Below are 19,898 nucleotides of genomic sequence, written 5' to 3'. Positions count from 1 at the left end.
ATGTGGTAACCCCTTAAAACTGAACTAGCCAGACTACAGTCCCTAGGTGTAATACAACCTGTGGACTGCACCGCATGGGTCACACCTGTGGTTATCACTAACAAGGCCTAGGGGAATTGCATTAGATTGTGCATCGACCTTAGAAACTTTAACGATAACGTCTTCATTGAAAGACACCCACTTCCGCGCATCCACGAGGTTTTACGCACCATGGGGGAAGCCACTTGCTTTAGTGTACTTGACCTTTCCAGTGCCTACCATCAAGAAGAGTTACACCCCGACTCCAGAGAGTTAACTGTTTTTACCACTCCTCTGGTGTCATACATGTTCCTCAGAATGCGGTTTGGACTCGCTTCGGCGGCAGCGGAATTTCAAAAGATAATGCAGCACATGCTTGAAGGGGTCCGAAAACCATGTGCTTCCAAGACGATGTCTTGATATACGGAGCAACACCGGATGAACATGATTCCTCTCAAAGAACTGTCCACCAGAGATTCAAAGAGGAGGGTCTTACCCTTAAAGAAGAAAAATGCCAAATCGGGGTGGGAACCGTTGACTACCTTGGGCACACCATATCAAGGGACAGATTTAAACCCAAGTTAAGCCTCCTTGATGCTGTTAAAAAAGCCAATGCACCCACTACCAAACAAGAACTACTATCCTTCCTGGGTCCTGCAGAATACATGGCCAAATATGTCAAGAACTTTTCTGATATTTCCAACGACCTTAGGGAACTCACTAAAAACCATATTCCCTTCAAATGGCTAGAGGGGCACCAGACAGCCTTTGACAACGTTAAAAGAAGCCTTTTAAATGCCCCTCACTTATGCACTTTTGACCCTTCCAGGAAGACCATTCTAACCACAGATGCCTGCAACAAAGGTCTAGGAGCAACCCTCTCTCAAGTTCAGTGGGAGAGAACGCATTGTTGCTTTCGCTTCCCGCACCCTTAACAGCTCAGAAAGAAATTATTCTGTCGTAGAGAGGGAAGCCCTGGCCTGCTTTCGGTTGATTAAACATTTCAAGGTCTACCTGTGGGGGATAAAGTTCACTGTTTGCACCAATCACAAGCCCCTCATCTCCATGTTCAGTTCTAAAGGATCAGCTAACAGTACACCCAGAGTAGCTAGATGGGTACTAGGCCTAGAAAGCTTTGTTATTAAACTTGAATATGTCGCGGGCGATCTCTACACCGCAGCTGACTTCCTTTCGAGGGCACCATTAGAACTATCTGAAAACTTTGAAACATCTGAGTTTACCATCTTACAGGTCCACTCCTCCACAATAAAGCAAGATGAATGGACCGAAAGCATGTCCCAAGATGCCACACTTGCCTGTCTTAAAGAGTATACCCTTCAAGGATGGCCAGCTTCATATAAAAGTGTCAGCCAAGACCTAGACAAATTCTAGGAAATAAGGCATGAGATCAACTTGAACAGTGATTACATATGGAGAAACAACAAAATCATCCTTCCAGAAGCTTTGAAGGATAAAATAATAAACTTGCTTCATGAGGGCCACCTAGGGGGAAGCCTTACGAAAAATAGACGCAGAGAGCACCATTGGTTCCTAACATGGACTCTATGGTTGAGACCAAAGTCAAGAACTGCACCATATGCGCCAATAGTGGCAAAACTAAATGCACCCAGATGGCACCTCTTTCCCCTGTTTCAATTCCGGACAAACCATGGGAAAAATTAGCTCTGGACATCATCGGCCCGATCAATAAGAAAGGTGTCACTAAAAGATTTGCGTTTGTCCTGACGGATTTTCACTCTCATTGGGTAGTCATTAAAATGGTGCACCAAATGACTACCGAATCCCTGATCAACTTCCTACGAGATACCTTTGTCACCGAAGGCATTACGGCCACCCTGGTCATGGACAATGGTGTCCAATTCACCATGTCAGCCATGTCCAACTTCCTGACCAGCTTAGCCATAACCCACTGAAAACTGCTCTGTACTGTCCTCGAGCTAACGGCTTAGTCGAAAGAGTAAACAGAATGGTAAAAGAGAACATACAGCTTGCTTGCATCAACAACCTACCTGTTGAACACTCTATTCAAGATATACTCTGGGCATATCACACCACCCCCAACCTGGTTACTGGCATATCCCCATTCTCATCGCTCAGGAGAAGAAAACCCAGTACAAAATTCTTCCCCAACTGGATCGGGGGTGGAGAGCTAACAGCACACTCCTATGACAAGGCCAAACCCAAAATATCTTCCCATCAAGCCAACTATAAAGTCCTTTCAGATCAAAAGCATGGAACAAAGAATCGAGAATGGTCAGTAGGTTATTGGGTGGCTGTGAAAAAACCCACACTCGCGGGGGATCATGAATCCAAGTTCTTTGAACCCAGAAGAATAGTGGACATCAAAAACAACACTGTGGTCCCTTGAGAATGGGTAAAACTGGAGCATGGACCAGTTGGCTAAATGCTCGAACCCAGAGGACACCGCTCATGAAAACTCACTGTCACCAAGAGGCCCTGAAGACCCTGTCACGCCTCCCAGGAGCAGTACCAGAAGACCTACTGTTTCACCCAAATGGTATAAAGACTTTATTGTGCAATAACATTATACTTCTCTCTTACATTGTTTTGTGAGGGGAAGATGTGTTATAATTCCCTTACTTTTCTTGGTCTGCTTTATTATACACCACTTCCCTTCTGTGGTCTCTCCCTCTCTCCCCTCCAACTCCCTCCCTTTTCCACCCCTTGGAATGTTCCTACAGTTTAGCCAGAGGCTGCTTTAGAATTTTGCCAAGGCAGCTTGACTGGCAGAGTTGGTAGTCGCTGGGCTTGCAGCGTGACGTGTAGAGGTTACTGAGTGGAGACCGTAATAAAGCTTCACTTATTCTCACCTATCTGTTCTAGATGTCTTTGTAACAACTTATTTTTATAAAACCTGTGTGGTGTCCATCTGTGGTGTTTTCACTGTATTACTGTATGTGTTCACAAATTCTTAAAACACTGCCTCTGAGATAAGCCTGTCTGCTCATGCCAAGCTACCAAGGGGGTGAGCAAGGGTTATCCAGTAGTGTAATCCCCCTTCCCTGACTTAGAAGCAAGGGTCCCTATTTGGACAAAGGTAATTACCTCTGCCAACTAGATACCCCCAGCTTTAACAGGCACTCATCAGCAGGAAGCTCGACTACGGCATTGCACTCAGTGATGGCATGGCCCAAGAACTCCAAAATAAATTGCAGCACATTCAGAACGCCTATACCAGACTTATCCTGGACATCTCTCACTGAAACCATATCTCTGGTCACCTGAGAGACCTCCAGTGGCTCCCAATCAATAAAAGAATGACATTCAAGCTCCTCACGAGCGCCTACAAAGCCCTGCACAACACCAGACCCGAATACCTCAACCACCGCCTCTTCTTCTACACATCATCTGACATTTCCAATCCACCAACCTGGCTCTAGCCACTATCCCACAGATCAGCAAGAAATCGGTTGGAGGAGGATCCTTCTTCTACCATGCTGAGAAGACCTGTACCTACCTCTCCACCTCAGGCAATCACCATCACTGGCTCTTCGACTGAAGTGCAGAAATCCCCCCCCCCAGCACCTTACGCCCCTTACCAGTGAGTAGTCATGCTCTGTAAGAACTCTGATTGATTGACTGACTGATTGATTGATTGATTGATTGGTTGATTGAGTTATTGATTAAGAACTAGGGCCTCATTTACAACAAAATGGCACAGCAGAGCACTGCAAGCTATTTTGCTGCACCTAACTGCATAATTTTAAAAGCACAAGAATGTGTGATATTTACAACAATATGATGCATCACTGTGTTTCTCCCCGCGCAGGTGCACACTTGGCTGCCAATGCAGGCACCCTTGCACCATGGTGCAAAGGTGCCTGCATTACTGGGATGATTGTTGTTGTGCCGGAAGGGACAACTTTCTGCACAAAAACAATCATTGAAGGTTAACCCCTTCAGCGTGGCGTGCTGAAGGTTCCGTGCGTGGGCGGGGCCGTGACGGAGCGGTTCCCTCATTTGCACAGCGCAACCGATGCGCATGACGGAACCGCTCCGTCATTCGCATCAAAGGGGTTAATGGTGCACTCTGCAGCATGCATAGAAAGAGGAAAAAATTAGGAGAAATAAAAGTATTGTGCCTGCTTACACTTCCCCTGGGGAGGAGTTGGATTTTGACACATACCCAGGTTTACAAATCTGGGAGTGCGGCAGAATTCATGGGTGTTGCATGGGAACACCCACAGCAACATCCATGGCATATCCCTGCTGGTGCGTCCAAAAAAGTGACACACCAGCGGCGCAAAGGACTTGTAAATAAGCCCCCTAGTTTTCCAGAATGCTCACTGAATGGTTCCACTATGCACAATGAAGCTTAAGTATTTGTTTTTTTGATTCTCTATCGCAGCTTCTTTACTTTCTCCATCCCTCTTTCTTCATAACTAAGTGATTGCAGACAAACCTACTTAACCTATGTCCTCTGCATCATCTTAACAGACCATACATGATCTCATCAAAGGGAATGATAAAAACCTTTCTCCTTCCTCACCCCAACAGCTTATACACTAATCTCTCAACTGCTCAGATCAACAATGCTTGGCTTGGTGTTTTCTCTTGTAAGACATGATGACTATGCATGTTAACTGACCTTAGGGGCTACATGGCGCCCATGAGTTCTTTCTGTCAAAGGTAAGGGGCTCCTTTATGTTTACAGGATTGTGAATCAGTCCACGAATGACCCACTGATGGAATAGAGATTTAGTAGCAGTGCAGAATTTGTACTTAACTCTTGCTCTCTGTCTTCTTTTAATTCCTCCAGCACTTGCTCTCGAGTCATATCCCTTCTCTAGTGAAATATAAGAACCCCATCAGAATCTCTGGTACATGCTACATTATTCCACCAGTACGGTCACTCCCTCTCCCTCAGTTTATTTTTGCCTAACCCTTACTATTTAATCTCATGTCCACGTTACTCTGCCCTGGGTAGATATTCCATGGGCATTGTGTGGGTGTTCCATGCAACTCCCATGAATGTTGACGTTTTCCCAGACCTTGCAAATCTGGGAATGTGCCAAAAAGTTATTCCTCCTCAGGGGATATCTTTACCTCTCCTCGTTATTCTGCAGCACACATAGAAAGAGGAAGACAACTCTCAGGATTGTTTTTATGAAGGTGCCTCTTTCTACAGCACAGGGTATATTCCAAGTTGTGACAATATCCATTTCTCCCAGGTTCAAATAGTATATGCCATCTAAATATGTGATTCCCTATGGATCCACATAAAGGCAGGAGAGTTCCTGGCCGTTCACTTTAAATTGATCTAAACGTGGTATGTTTTTAATCATGAGTGCGGATGCAGTGTGCTGTTTTGTAACTCATTTTTAACTCTTTAGTGCCTGTGAGGATGAAGCTCTCCTCCCTTTGCAGGTATCAAGGCTTTACGGGAACAATATTCATGAATCAGGGAGTGTGAGTAGGGTTGGCAGTGGTTCTTCGCCATCCCCAGGCTTTAGACATTACTGCACTCAGACTTTCAACAGGGCAGCTTATTAGAGACAGGTAAGAAGCTGAGGTAAAATGAAAAAGAACAGGAAGCAAACACTCACTAAACAAATATTCGGGTAATCCCGCTTCTTCAACAAATCCTCACAAACATGATGTTTTGATCTCTCACGTTAGTATTTCTCGTGTTTGGAATTAATGCATGTGCTAGCAGTCTAGTTTTCGTTTTTTTGCACAACAAGATCTCCAAAACTATGAGAATCAGGAGTACTGGCAGGTGTGGGTGGTCTCTGCAATGTGCAAACTCTTTAACCAGTCCTGGGCTTTTACCTAGGGGGGCAGTGCAGCCTGGGGATTACAGTTTTAATTTTAAAGTTGAAAACCTCGGTTCAGGCACATTCTGAGACCACTTCTGTGAGAGAGCGCACAGGACCTTGCATTGGTGCAGAGAGTGAAGATGTGTTTGGTGCACGGTGGGTGGTGTGCGTGGCATGATGGCCCACTCGCTGCCAAGTATACTTCAGCACTGGAAGGTGGATATTTCTGTAGACATTGGCCATGCTACTTAGACTGGTGTAAGGTCAGAGGTGGATCCAAAGCTGAATATGGTTTCCAGCTGGAGGGGAATTTGTAACATGGGGATTATAGTTATTATAGTTGCCACAATCCCCATGCCCATTGAATTAGTCCAGCTTTGTGACAACAGCAACTAGGATGTGACACTCGAAAGGTTTACTTGTCAGAAATGATTTAGGTTTTCTTCCAGCTGGCTGAGGCATGACAGTGTACATGCGCATGTGCTCCATTTCCCAGGAGGAGGCACTCCTCATGGACTCATTATAGATCCACCAGGAGCGGTGGAGGGCTCAGCCTCGGTTCCTGCTGCTATAAGAGGTGAGAATGCATCACTTCTCCACCACATGAGAATCCTGTGGTAACTCTTCCATGAGCCCGGTCATTTCAAGAGCCACCGGGTCTTCTCAAGGATCTTTGTAACAAAGATGAGGTGAGACACAGAGATAGGTCCTTGCTTGCAAACCCTCAACCTATTCACCCCCTGACCTGTCTGAAGGTAATTCTCTATCGGTCTTACTTACAATTCCATACTTGTAATAGGTTTACGGTCGAAATCCCCACTTGTAGAACATTCAAATACTTTGGGCATATTTATGAGCAGAGTTGCATCACAATTGCACAACACAATGTGGTGCAAGAGTGACACAAGCCCAAGATGAGTTGCATGAAGCCACGCAAGGCCACTTTGTGTGGACATGAGTGGCTTCATCTGGAGTAACACAAAACAGTGCAAATTGCTGAGTTAAGTTACTCCGCCGTAAGAAAGGTGTTCCCATGCAACTAGCTATTCCCACGCAACTCCCAGGGTTTGTGATGCATTCCCAGATTTAACAAAAGTAGTAGACCTCGGAATGCACCAAAATCAACATGCCTTCTCAGGGAAGGTGTAATGAGGAGAAACATTGTTATTTCTCCTCATTGCCTCCTCTTTCTATGTGTACTGCATTCTACAGCACACATAGACATAGAAATATGCCTCTCCGGATTGGTTTTGTGCAGGAAGGTGCCCCTTCTAGCACAAAAACAATCCTGCATGCAACACAGGCACCCTTACACCATGGTGCAATGGTGGCTGCATTGGTGCTAGGCTGTCAAAATGGCACCAGTGCAGAGAAAGTCAGGAATACACCTTATTCTTCTAAATACAGTGCAATCCTGCACTTTCCCAGTCATGCAGCGCAGCAAGGTAAATTGCTGTGCTTCACTGTATCAAAATCTCATAATAATGCCCCTTCCTACATAAACCACACTGCAATCTGCGACTCTTCCAACTCAATACTCTCCCACTATGAAGCATCCTATTCATCGACTGATGTGCCTCAGCTCCTTAATATATATACAAAGCGCTATGCAATTTCAGATACAATAAAATATTGTTTAAGGACTTTTAGAAGCTCAAAGAAGGGCTAGAACCATAATAAAATCTCCTTAGGGGGAATAAACATTGAGGGGGATATTTACTAAGATTTTGGCCAAGTTTGCATCACAAAAGTGTCCCAAAATCTTTTAATTACCACATTACTTTCCAGGTCAAAACTTGTTTTGTACTGGAAAATCCCTTAAAAGTAATGCATTACTTGCCACCAAGGGTTAGGTTTTGTTCTGGAAGGGTATGCTTTCAGCACAAAACCTATGCTAGACTCACAGAGATGCCCTTGCACTATGGTGCAAAGTTTAGTGTGTGGTGCATGGCAGCAGACTTTAGCACTGGGGATAGGGGGAGGGGAGAAGAGTGCTGTATTTCTGTAAATATGGTGCTCTCTCCACACGCAACATTGTGCAGTATGTTTGGCTGCTGCTCTGCATTGTGTGAGGTTTTAGTAAATCTGTGCACGAGTATCAGTACATATGAGAAAACCAGCTGTAAGAATTGGCGGCTGTTAGAACTGGCATCTATTGGTGTGTTTCTCCTGTCTTTTTTGCTTTCCGGCCTTCCACTTTTGACTCTGTTTTTCAGGTTTCGTGTCTCTACGCACTTTCTCACTGCTGTCCAGTGTTAATGTGCAAGTGCCCCTATTGTAAATTGTATTATGGATTGGTTTTTCCATGATTGGCATATTTGATTTACTAGTAAGTCCCTAGCAAAGTGCACTGTGAGTGCCAGGGCTTGTAAATGAAATGCTGCTAGTGGGCCTGCAGTGCTGGTTGTGCCACAAATACAAGGATCCCTGTAAAGGGTTCTCAGACCTGCCACTGCAGTGTCTGCAGACAGTTTGTAAATGCCTTGTCGACCTGGCAAGTGCACCCACTTGCCAGGCCCTATTCTTCCCTTTTCTTACATGTAAGTCACCTCTAAGGTAGTCCCAAGTTACCCTTTGTGGGCAGGGTGCTGTTTATGTTCAAGGTAGGATATGTACTGGTGTGTGTGACATGTCCTGATAGTGAATTACAGTGTATTTAATTTTTTCACTATGGAAAGTCTATTTGTCCCATAGGGTAGAATGGGAGTTTACTTATCACATCTTATAAGCATAACTTCCCATTGGGACTAGATAGGGAAGTGGGGTTTAGTATGCCTGGACTCAGAGTGCAAAAATTCACCTTTCAGTAAAGATGATTTTTATGTTCTGTGTTTGAAAATACCACTTTTGGAAAGCAGGTATTTTCTTACTTAGCCATCCTGTGTGCCACTACTGGGTTTGTGGATTGACTGTCTGGCTCTGGAGTGACAGGGGCTGGAGATGTGCATTCTCCTCAGATAGCCACTGGGCAGTCCAGGTGTGTCCTGCCTTTCCTGGATGAGTCAGGACTGGGCTGAATAGACCTGGGCTGCATTAAGAGTAGGGGGAGGAGATTTCCTTGCACCTGAATGGGCCTGGTCTGCGTTAGACAATGCTGTCTCTACCTCCTGCCTGGAAGCTGGGCCAGAGAGGACCACACTGGTTTGGACTAGGTACAGATCCTCTCTGCCTAAGAGAAGAAAGAGAAACTGAGTATAAATATTGGGGTCCAAACCCCAGAACTTTAGAAATCACTGGAATCAAGGAACCTACCAAGAAGATGGGCTGGAATAGCTGCCAGGATGAGTACTGCCCCTTTGCTGCGTTGTTGCTGTGTTGGGCTGGCCTGCAGTTACTGCTTCTGCCTTGGACAGTGAAAGAACTGGACCGAACTTTCTTTACCTTTGCTGAGTATCTCCAAGGGCTTGAATTAGAGCTTGCCTCCTGTGCTAAAGTCTCAGGGACCACAAAGACATGACAGACCTCTGGGAACTGCTTCTGGAACTGTGGTTTCAGTTAGCACAGAGGGGGAACAGCAACCGATTCTGTCACCGACTCTGTCCCTGGCTTTGTGTGCTGAAGGCACCGCAGAGGGCACTGCTGCATCTCGCACTGCAACCCTGGTCTCACTGGAAACGATGAAAGACACCGCTATCAGAGAGCCGCTGCTTGCACCGTGACCTATGGGCACCGCACTCCACACCTCCTCACTTCACTTTGCTGCCCTGGTCTCATAGACTGCCTGCTGACCTCGACACCTGTGACCGTATCATGGCTGGGGGCACCGCTCGTAAGTCTCACGACACTCTGCCTCGTCCCACTACACAGTATGGGCAAACAGACACAAGCTTCCACCAACCAGCTCTGTCGCTTGCACCATGATCTGTCAGAACAGCAACGAGCACCGCCTCACTCCACATCGTAGCCCTGGTCTCACCGACATTGCTGGATGACCATCACAGAGACGCTGCCTGCACCGTGCCATGAGGGCACTGCACGTCGCACCACTACACTTTGCATCGCAACCGGGACAATTGCCATGACCGACTCACACCAACGTGATCATCCACAGCAAAAAGGTACTGTTTATGAGTTTTCCGACACCTTGACCGACAAGATCGGATAAACTGTTGGATTCTGTTGTTTTCAGTATCGCGGTACCACCGGACGGAGCTACTGACTTCAAGGAACTGCATTTTTAAGCTTATTCTTGCACAGTGATTTTTATCGTTTTGGTCTTGTTTTGAATATATAAAGTATTGGATATTTTTATTAACTGGTGTGGTGCCCTTTTGTAGTGTTTTCACTGTATTACTGTTGGTTTTGTGCAAATACTTTACACACAACCTCTGAAATAAGCCTGATTGCTCATATCAAGATACAAATGGGCTGAGCAGGGGTTATTTTAGGAGTGTAACTCCCTTACCCTGACTAGGACGAAGGGTCCCTACTTGGACAAAGGTGAAAAACATTGCCAACTAAAGACCCCCATCTCTAACAGTGGCCATCGAGAGTAGTTTACTCACTGCAGCTCAGGTCTCTTGTTACCCCTTTGAGGCACTGGCAGAAGATGCACTGTGCTGCTTCTTGCTGAAGGAAATTAGGAGCGTGGGGTGGCTGAGTGGCAGCAGAAGCCCACTCAAGGCCCTAAGTGGCCATAAGTTGGTTTGCCGTTGTTGGGAGGACCTCTTCCCAATGTGCTTTTTTAAAAACCTTGCCAGAATATCAACTGATGAAGCTGGCATAGTTTTAAATCCATCACGTCAAGTTGTGAAATGCTAATTTTCATAGCTTCTCTCATTGCTATTGATGCAAAGTGTTACTCAAATACTGGAATTGTGTGTTTATTCAGCTGCTGGTTTTTCCATGTAATTATGGATGTTCAGTGCCTGTCACTTAACCCACCATCTGCTGATGATTTGCTGATTTTAATCTAAAGCAAAAAAGTTTCTAGATCTAATTGATCCAGATTTAGTAAGGACATTCCACGAATAGTGGCTGTTTTCAAACTAGATACCTGGTACCCTTTAATTTGTAGTTTGCTGTATCCAGGGGCAAATAGCAGTAGTGAGATATATTAAAATGTCACAATGGAGCAATAACACTACCTTAGAATGTGCACATATGACGATGAATCGTTTGCTTTTTCTTGCCGCATAATTTAGACAACCTCATGGCATAATTCAATCCTCAACTGCCTGTTATTGTCAATGATCTCACATACAAGGCATATATATTTCACACATTAGCAACCGGAAAATAGAAAACAGAGAATATTAGGCAGCAGTCTAGTGCTCAAGAAGCAACATGAAGGAACACTGTTGTACATGTAAAAAGTAAAACTAAAGCTTTCACTGGGAATACCTCCAAGGCTGTGACAGTTTGCAGGATGGCAGGACAGATCGGTGACAGATGGGGAAGAGATAACTCCTTCTACTTCCATCCTTAGAGAAAGGTCAGGAAAAAGATCAAAATCCCTAGCCTGCATGACAAACATGCCCAGGGCTTAGGGGAGCCTGGGGTCAGCAAGGCACTGAAGGGCATGTTGTGGGGAACACGTCCCTGATAAGGCTGATATAGTTGTAAGTTTCATTTGTTCCCTGTCCACAGCAAGCAGCTGCTTTTATACCCACATCTTATGCCAAGAATGCATCTAGGGGAAGAAACAGTCAAACAACCATGTTTTCAGGAGTTTGCGAAAATGGAGTGCCAGGTTGATGGGGTAGAGGGTAAAGAATTCCATAACCTGGAAACATTGTTTTGAAATGACAGACCTCTAATTCTGGCTCTTTGAATAGAGGTGACCACTGCAAGTCAGGCGGTAGTAGACCTCAGATTTCTAATGGGGTTATAGGGAGAAATCAGAGTTTGATCACTCAAAGGGTCTTTGTCCAACAATGCCCTGTGGACTACACAAAGGGATCTGAATTTGACCCTTTGGGCCACCGGGAGCCAATAAAGAGACAGAAGAGCTTGCTGGCCAACTTGTGTCTGGAAACATTATAGAGCAGTCGAGCCACTGAATTCTGTACCAGCTGCGGTCACCATGCCACAGATTTAGGGGCTCCTAGATACAGGGAATTTCCGTTGTCGAGGTGAGATAAAATCAATGCCTAGACTATTAATCATTTGGAGGTGAGGGACAGCAGATGAAGGATTTTCCTGGGAATCCTAAGGATGCCATATCATGTTGCAGCTAGTTTTGTGGCCTGGGTATCCATGGTCAGTGATTTGTCTAACAAGAAACTTAGACTTTTTATGGCTGACTTGGGAGAGGGGGGAGTGCCCTGAAGGGTTGACCATCACAGTTCCACCTGAGAGTTCGGGGAACCATTATTTTAATGTTTCTGTCAGTGCAAACATTTGAAAATTACCTAAAGCAGGTATTTATTCCCCTTATCAGTACATACTTTAAGCAGTAAATGTAAGAAGACAAAATGTACTCTACAGCTCCACTAATGATCGCTGACTGATGCATAACGTAAGAAAAAAGACATAGAGGCCATGTATACTGAGGGCTTCACATAAAGTTCTGTAAAGAAGCATGTCTGGGCTTTTGCAGAATCTTAAAACGTGACCAAATAGTCAGTATTTTCTCAGGCAAAGGTGGCAAGAAAAGCTCGGAGAGATATGTGTGTAGGCCACCGGGGGTTCGGTGCTGGGTCTTTTCACAGGATAAGGTTCTGTGTAGCGTTGCCACCTAGCAGGTTTTATAGTGGCCTTTGCATGTTTTATTTTTACATTTTTAGGCTGGTACAAACATTAGAAACATCACATAAAGCCCGTATTTTTCCCCTTATCAGTACATAGTTTAAACAGTAAAAAACAGTAGAAAACATTTTAAAATGTACTTCGCAGCTGCCCTCCTGGCAAAACCACATCACGCCTGATTGATTGATGTTCAACTCCTCTGTGATTTGTGCTTGCTTTGTGACCTATGAGGCCAGTGGTTACAAGGGCAGGGCCAGGGGTAGCAAAGGACAAATTAGTATTTGCACTGGAGACTCCTGGTGACCCTTAAACAAATGCAGCCCTTTGAAGTATAAGTGGGGCAGACAACATCTCTGCCCACAGTCATCCTGGCATGATGACCCACCTTGCCAACCCTAAGTCCCCTATTGTTCACTGTCGGAGCTCAATACGCATTCTTAATGGAAGACCCATTAACAGGCCCAGACAGCTGCAAAGCCCTAGAAGGCCTTAGGAAGTTTTGAGCAGGAGAATGCCAACTTTTTAAAAGTGACATTTTCAATTTCTTTATCTAAAATCCGACTTTTAGATTAAAGAAGAGTTGAAATTACAAATCATTTGAGTTCAAATTTGCCTACCTGCTTCCAATCAAAAGTTAGCACTTATTAAATGTAATAAGGTAACCCAATGTCATATAAAGGGAGAGATAGTCCTTACATTAGAGAAAAATGAATATAGACACTTGTCACTACTAGGACGCGTACATTTTTAAAACATGTCCTACTTTTTAAAAACAATGCACCCTGCCTTATAAGCTTTTATGCCCTACCTTTTGGGTGATGTATATGTATTAAAAGAAAGGTTTATACCTGGCAAAAGGTGTATTTTGTGAGGGCCAAAGGCAGACATAAGACATGTTTTAAAGGGTTCCTTTAAGTGGGAGGCATAATTAAATTTGCAGACACTGGATTGAGGGTCTGTAAATTATGGACCCATAAATTAGGGACCTATAAGTAAAATAGAGGAACCAATCATTGTAAGGCAATTTTATTGTGTTAATGGAGAGACGACAAGCAATGCAGCACTGATTAGCATTGGTAAAGTGCACAGATTCCTAAAACCAACAAAAATGGATTCAGAAAAACAGGAGGGATAAAGTCAAAACATTTGGGTGTGTCATTGCAGAGAGAGCCAAGTCCATCAATGTACCTATCTATAGGAACATGCACAAAGTGGTAATTTTATGTTAAAATGTTGACTTTTTGTGAATAACTTGTTGTATAGTGTGGTTAGTGTTAGTTTTTTAGAAGATTACAACTACGAGTAGTGTTGCTCATGAATCAGAGACCAGGTCTTGAAATGTCTGGAGCATTGTAGCTTTTCATTATGGAACCAGCCATGTTATAAAAAACTAACAGAAAAAGTAAAGTCAAGAATTCTGGTGACAACAAAATCAATCAGTGTTCTTTCACTGTATGGAGGGTGCAGCCTAGATCAGGTAGATCATGTGTTCAGCCCTGATTTCCATCAAAGGATAATGTACTAACCTGTGGATTCAAGATCAGGCTGGCACTGGTAAATGTATAGAAAACTGTGGGCCGTATGTGCAAAAATTAGGAATAACGATTTCCAAATTGCAATTCCTACCATATCACAATTTGTAATTTACTAAAGAGATCAATGTGATGGTATTGAGTGTGAACATGGCCTGCATATTATGTCTTGGTCTGCATATCAGAAGCCTTCAATGCAAAGTATCAAAGTGCCACAGGGTCATTGGAGGATATGTTTCTGGGGCGGGGGGGTCTTAGGACTTACACAATGTAATGTATATCCCTGCTTATGAAATCCAGGACCAAGCAGGACACCAACAACCCCATTTCCTAAAACCTATAGCATCAATGAAGACATCATAGTAACTAAAGCTTTAAATATCAGCCGTTTTCATAAGTTGAAAACAGATTAAGTTTAAAGATATCAAGGTTTGATTAGTGAAAAGTAAAAACATTTCACAACCCTTTGCTGCAATTTTCTAAATAAAAATGGAAGTCTATCACAGAAAAGGAAGGGTAAATGTTTCAATCAATTAATGTTCAAACATATAAAGTAAATTTGAGCAATCTGAGCAAGCTTTATTTGTTGGTAATTTATTGTAAATTAATAAAACATTTTTTTTTTTTTTTTTTTATTTATTGCAGGTGGAACCAGTTTGTTTGGCAACATTAATGAATTATTATCTTTTTTCCTTTACGTCTGATTGAAGAAATGTCGAGCAGAGGATGTTCAGGAAATGTAAGTGGTATCAGTGAGGTCCTCCTACTGGGATTCCAGGATCTTCCGGCACTAAAGTTGTTTCTCTTTGAGAACTTCTTGACTATTTACGTGTTAACGATTATTGGGAATATCTTAATTGTGGTCACAGTGTGCACTGACCGCTGCCTTAACTCCCCCATGTACTTCTTCCTGGGCAATCTTTCATTCTTGGAAGTCTGGTATGTCACCGCCACCATCCCCACCCTGCTGGACAGCCTGATAATGGAGGGCAGTAGCATTTCTCTTGCAAGTTGCATCACACAGCTGTATTTCTTTGGTTCCCTTGTGACCACTGAGTGCTTTCTTCTCACTCAGATGGCTTATGATAGATATGTAGCTATATGCCTTCCCCTGCACTACTCTACACTGATGGACCTCAGGCTCTGCATTCAGCTGGCTGCCAGTTCTTGGGCGGCTGGTTTTGTGATAGCTTCCTTCACAAGCCTTTTACTTAGCACAATCCAATTTCCAGATCACAGTGAAATTGATCACTTCTTCTGTGATTTAGCACCACTTTTGAAAGCTGCTTGCTCGGACACATCCTGGCTGGAAATGGAGGTCTTTGCTCTGTCCTTCGTTGTTCTTTTGATCCCCTTTTTACTGATAATTCTTTCTTATGTTTACATCATCTTAGCTCTACTGCGAATACCGTCGGCTACAGGCAGACATAGAGCTTTCTCCACCTGCAGCTCCCACCTCACTGTGGTCATCACATACTTTAGCGTATTGATTGTAATGTATGTGGTTCCAACCACAGGCCACACATTCAACCTGAACAAAGCCTTGTCCCTTCTCTACTCTGTGGCCACACCAGTGATTAATCCAATCATCTACACACTAAGAAATAAGGAGATCAGGGAGTCCTGGAGGAGGCTTTACAGGAGGAAGCGACCACTGCCAAAGTGACTGTGCAATGATGCACTCTGAGAATCAAGCCTGGCTACACTGTTTGATCATCATTGGTCACAGAGATAGAAGAAATATTCTGAACCTCAAGGGTATACTCAACAAGGATGACATTTTCAGACCATACTTCTGTGAAATATGGATGGATCTATGCAAGTTGTAGAACCTATGAACATGAGAAAGACAAGTCACCTGCAATGGCATCAGGGAGTCCTGGAGAAGGCTTAAGGATTTGCAGCAGTAAGCCACCACTGCCAAGGGTGAGGAAATAGGAACATCAGTAGTTGCTATATATTGAGGACACATCACAGAGAGCCTCCACTTTATCCATCGCTCACATATGTGGATTGTCATACGTTGCTGTCTGATTCCATAGGAAAAAGCTTAAGCAAAATATTGTGTAATCTAGACCAAGGTGCAAATGTTCTTCCAGAAGATCTAAAAAGCACCAGCAGTGCAAAGATATTAAAGTAATGTGTTCTCTTCCGGAAGAGGTCCAAGGTGATTGAGTATTTTTATACTCTAAGAATCAAGCCTGATTGTACAGGTGAAACTGCTAACATTGTTAGAAAGAGAGAGAGAAGACATGTTGGAAACATGACTGGTAGACTCAACAAATGTGGGATAGTGGGAACATGCTCCTTTGTGGAATGGTTGGATCAATGCAAGCTACAGAACATTTTAAAGAGGGGTCTACAATTGTAAAAATAAAAAAATAAAGTGTTTTTTAGCTTGCGTTTATGGATTGTAAGACAGATTATTTGTTCTGTATGGGTATTCCATATAGCCTTTACTTGTGATGGTGGGGAGAGAGGTGATGTAGAACAACTATACACTTTAAAATACCAATAGGCGCTATTGGAAATCCAACCATGTGTGGAATTGGACATCCCTAACTCAGTAACCCTATAATGCCATGGTCCTGATTTTACTATTTGGAAAATGCAGTGCTCAAATGTGCATAAGGCAAAAAGCCATAAATCTGCAGGTCAACAGGCTGGCATGGGTGAACTTTCACAATGCTCTCACGTTCACAGAACCCTCTTCAGGTTACAAAAAAACTGTGCCAGTTCTAGCTTTCAAGGAGTTGCTTAGGAAACGTTTTGTAAATGTCTGTCTACAAACGAGTGTTGGCATTTTCACTGACATCATTGTTCACAGTGCACAATTACACATCCTGAAAGGCTGTTGCTTATTTCTATGTTCTTTTTTCTTTTCTGGGAAATATTTCTTCTTGTACAGAAACCCCTTAGAACACCCAATCCACCAGGTTTAAATGGGATTTATTCATGCACAATATTACACAAATGTGTGGTTCATGACTAAAAGATGTACAACTGTGAACTCTTGCTGCTGTAAGTTCAGCCATTTCCATGTGTAAGGTAATTTACATGTGCTAAAGGTTTTGTCAACCAATCCTAATATGTTTTCTTGCATAAGAGATTACTGTCACTTCTTCAGCTGTTCCACATGCACAGGCCATAAGGCTGCTGAATCTTGGAGGCAGCTGATGGATATCTGAGGCGTACAAGCCTCTTTACCTGCAACCCAGTAACATGAAGTAGCCAAGTGGGCCCTCCTGGCAAATCTGTTTAGTCCATCATAACACAGTATCTGACAATGCCCCGAGTGCCAGAGGATTATGGGCAGTTTGTGTGTACATGGATGGTTGGGCTCCCCCTGGATGTGGGTTCTCATATGTAGATGTAGCTTAGTATATGATGTGTACATTGATGGGCCCCCCCATTTGTAACCCTTCAGGTCCCTATGCCGCTCTTTCCACTCTCATCTGACGTCTCAGTTTAGGATGCCTGTCTCTTTAAGATCAACAATCTCATTAATGGGGAAGGCAAAGGGTTGTTTTAACAGGTACGATCATAGACAGGAAAAGGGAACCTCTAAACAAAAGATGCAGTAAAGAACATGTCCCATAACATATTGGGTGTAAATGTGCCAATGTACTCACTTGATCCAAGGAACATTTTATCCAGATCAGGCTACAGTAGTGAAGCAGCAGAACAAGCCTGTGGTTTTCTGAAAAGAAACACATTTCTTAATCACATTATTGAATGATTTCTATTGTCATGGGGTCAGACACATTGGCACATTTACACCCAATATGTTATGGGCCAGTTAATCATAATGGTTCGAGAATGTGTACGTGTAAATATATTCCTTGAAATGTAAATGTTCTTTAAAATGTTCATTTAACAACAAATGATCCATCTGCAGAGAGGGAACAAAACAGATGAAAAACAGAACTTCCAATGACTTCATGATTCTGGCCAGACACATCATCATGGCTAGGAGATTGGGATGGGTTGGTCCTACAACCAAGGTGATCCAGGGGGATTGTGTAGTAGTAAACTTCAACAAACCAAATGTCACAAGGTCCTTACTACATCAATGATTGGAATACCCCTTATCCCGTTCACAGATTTCTGTCCTTGCATTGGAATATTTCTACAGCCCACACAAAAAGGACACAGGACCACCAAGCTTAGGGGTGGTGGGCAGTACAACACTAGGATATGCGGATAAGAGTGGGCTGAAGCTAACAAATAGATTTGAGCCTCTGTCCAAGTTGGCAGATTGAGAATCCTGTGACTGACTTTGAAGAGAAGCCGCGTCCGAGCCACAGGAGTCAATAAACACGGTAAATACCAAGGGCCCCAAAATAACTAAGGAATGTCAAGTAGGGGGATGCAGCAAGGGGGCCTGTACAAACCCAAAACATAGGCACCTAGAACATATCTGGCGTTGGTTAAAAACTATCCAGTTCTGATTAATTAGCCCAGTTGCAAAATCTTGATCTTTTATGTATACAAGAGACGTGGGCGACTAATCCTATTTTTTGTAGACATGTTACAATCATTTCAAACAGAGGCACTGCCATCTACCTCAGGAAGAGCAAGGGGGGGGCTACTGACCCTGATTACAAGCACTTTGCCCCTGAAAATTAAACATTTCCAACGCCCAAGTCTCCATTTCCATATTCTTTTGGTAGAGAGGAATAAGGACTGGGATTGGTTACTAGTCAATTTCTATAACAACAACGTTGGGGGACATTTGATGGATGTAGGGGCTCGTCTAGATGCAGAGATTCACAAAGGCATTAGAACACCTCATGGGAAAGGTATGAACATAATGTGGGTAGGAGACTTCAATGCTCAGCCATATAGGCACAACTTAAATAAGGTCTGTGGCCTCTTGGATATGCTGGGGGATTCTACCCAACATTTTACCCATCAAGATTATGACAACAGCTTCAATAAACTGTTAATTGCCAGAAACCTGAGAATTATCAATAAGGTTAATCCTAACACAGGTAATCTTGAAAATGCTTTTTTTACGAATTGAGTATGAATCACCACTCATTTTGTAATAGTCTCAGAGACATTTCAGTACTTTATCGAACAAGTAGAAACTAAACCACCCCATTTCAGTGACTACGCAATCCTCCTTGCCACGATGGATATGGGCTTAGGAAACGCCTTGTATATACAAAAAAATTGGAAACCAATTTGGGACTGGAAAAATGGCTTTCAATTAAATTGGAACCAATTAGATAAAGTGAAAATAGTCTTATTAATTATAAACAAAATAGCAAGGTGTCTGTAATGAAATGCTTGGACCCCGGTAGTACGCCTGAACAAATTATATCCTGTTTTGGGGACCTTCTTGGCGAAGTTAAAAGGCCTTGACTTGTGTAAAACAACCAAATCCTGCTTCATCCATATGATGGTTTGACCATTCTTGTACACAATCATTACAAACATTGCACAAAGCACGTCCCCGAAATAGCGTTTTGATTGAGTCCCGCAGGAAAAAATACCTAGAAGTCAGGAAGTCACAGGAGAGAACCCTGAGAGAAGAATCATGGGAAAATCTAGAAAAGGCAGCACTCTCTAAAAGTGGCAGTGATTTTTGCAAAACAATTAAAGCCCCTTTTTTTAAAAATTCAACAGATCTTACACTGGATACCCACCTGGGTGAAGAAGCCTGGGTGGCCTATTTTGAGCGGGTTTTTAGCTCTGTGGTGATTGGCCTATCAGAAAACCCCCACAACCCTCTCCTTGACAGAGCATTTAACATTCACATTAGAAGAGTTCAAATCTGTCCTAGGAAAATGTATTGGAGGAAAGGCTCTGGGCCCAGATGGGGTCCCCATTGATTTATTTTTAACACATC

The 19,898-nt window shown here is 43.4% G+C and overlaps 1 protein-coding gene across 2 annotated transcripts in view; it reads left to right on the top strand.

Annotated features, from left to right (window-relative positions):
- The window catches only part of LOC146783096 (olfactory receptor 6B9-like), a 30,260-nt gene extending 13,837 nt beyond the window's left edge, over positions 1-16,423 (top strand). The window contains exon 2 of one of the 2 annotated variants that reach the window (XM_085637693.1): positions 14,687-16,423. In XM_085637693.1, coding sequence (XP_085493819.1) covers positions 14,754-15,707 — 954 coding nt within the window. In that variant the 5' untranslated portion in view covers positions 14,687-14,753 and the 3' untranslated portion in view covers positions 15,708-16,423. The remainder of the gene's footprint in view (positions 1-14,686) is intronic. The other variant, XM_085637694.1, reaches the window with a different exon arrangement.
- The last annotated feature ends 3,475 nt before the right edge of the window (positions 16,424-19,898 follow it).

The sequence above is a fragment of the Triturus cristatus genome, chromosome 12 (assembly GCF_964204655.1).
Source record: "Triturus cristatus chromosome 12, aTriCri1.1, whole genome shotgun sequence".
Taxonomy (NCBI): Eukaryota; Metazoa; Chordata; class Amphibia; order Caudata; family Salamandridae; genus Triturus; species Triturus cristatus.
This window is presented reverse-complemented; position numbering and strand designations above follow the sequence as displayed.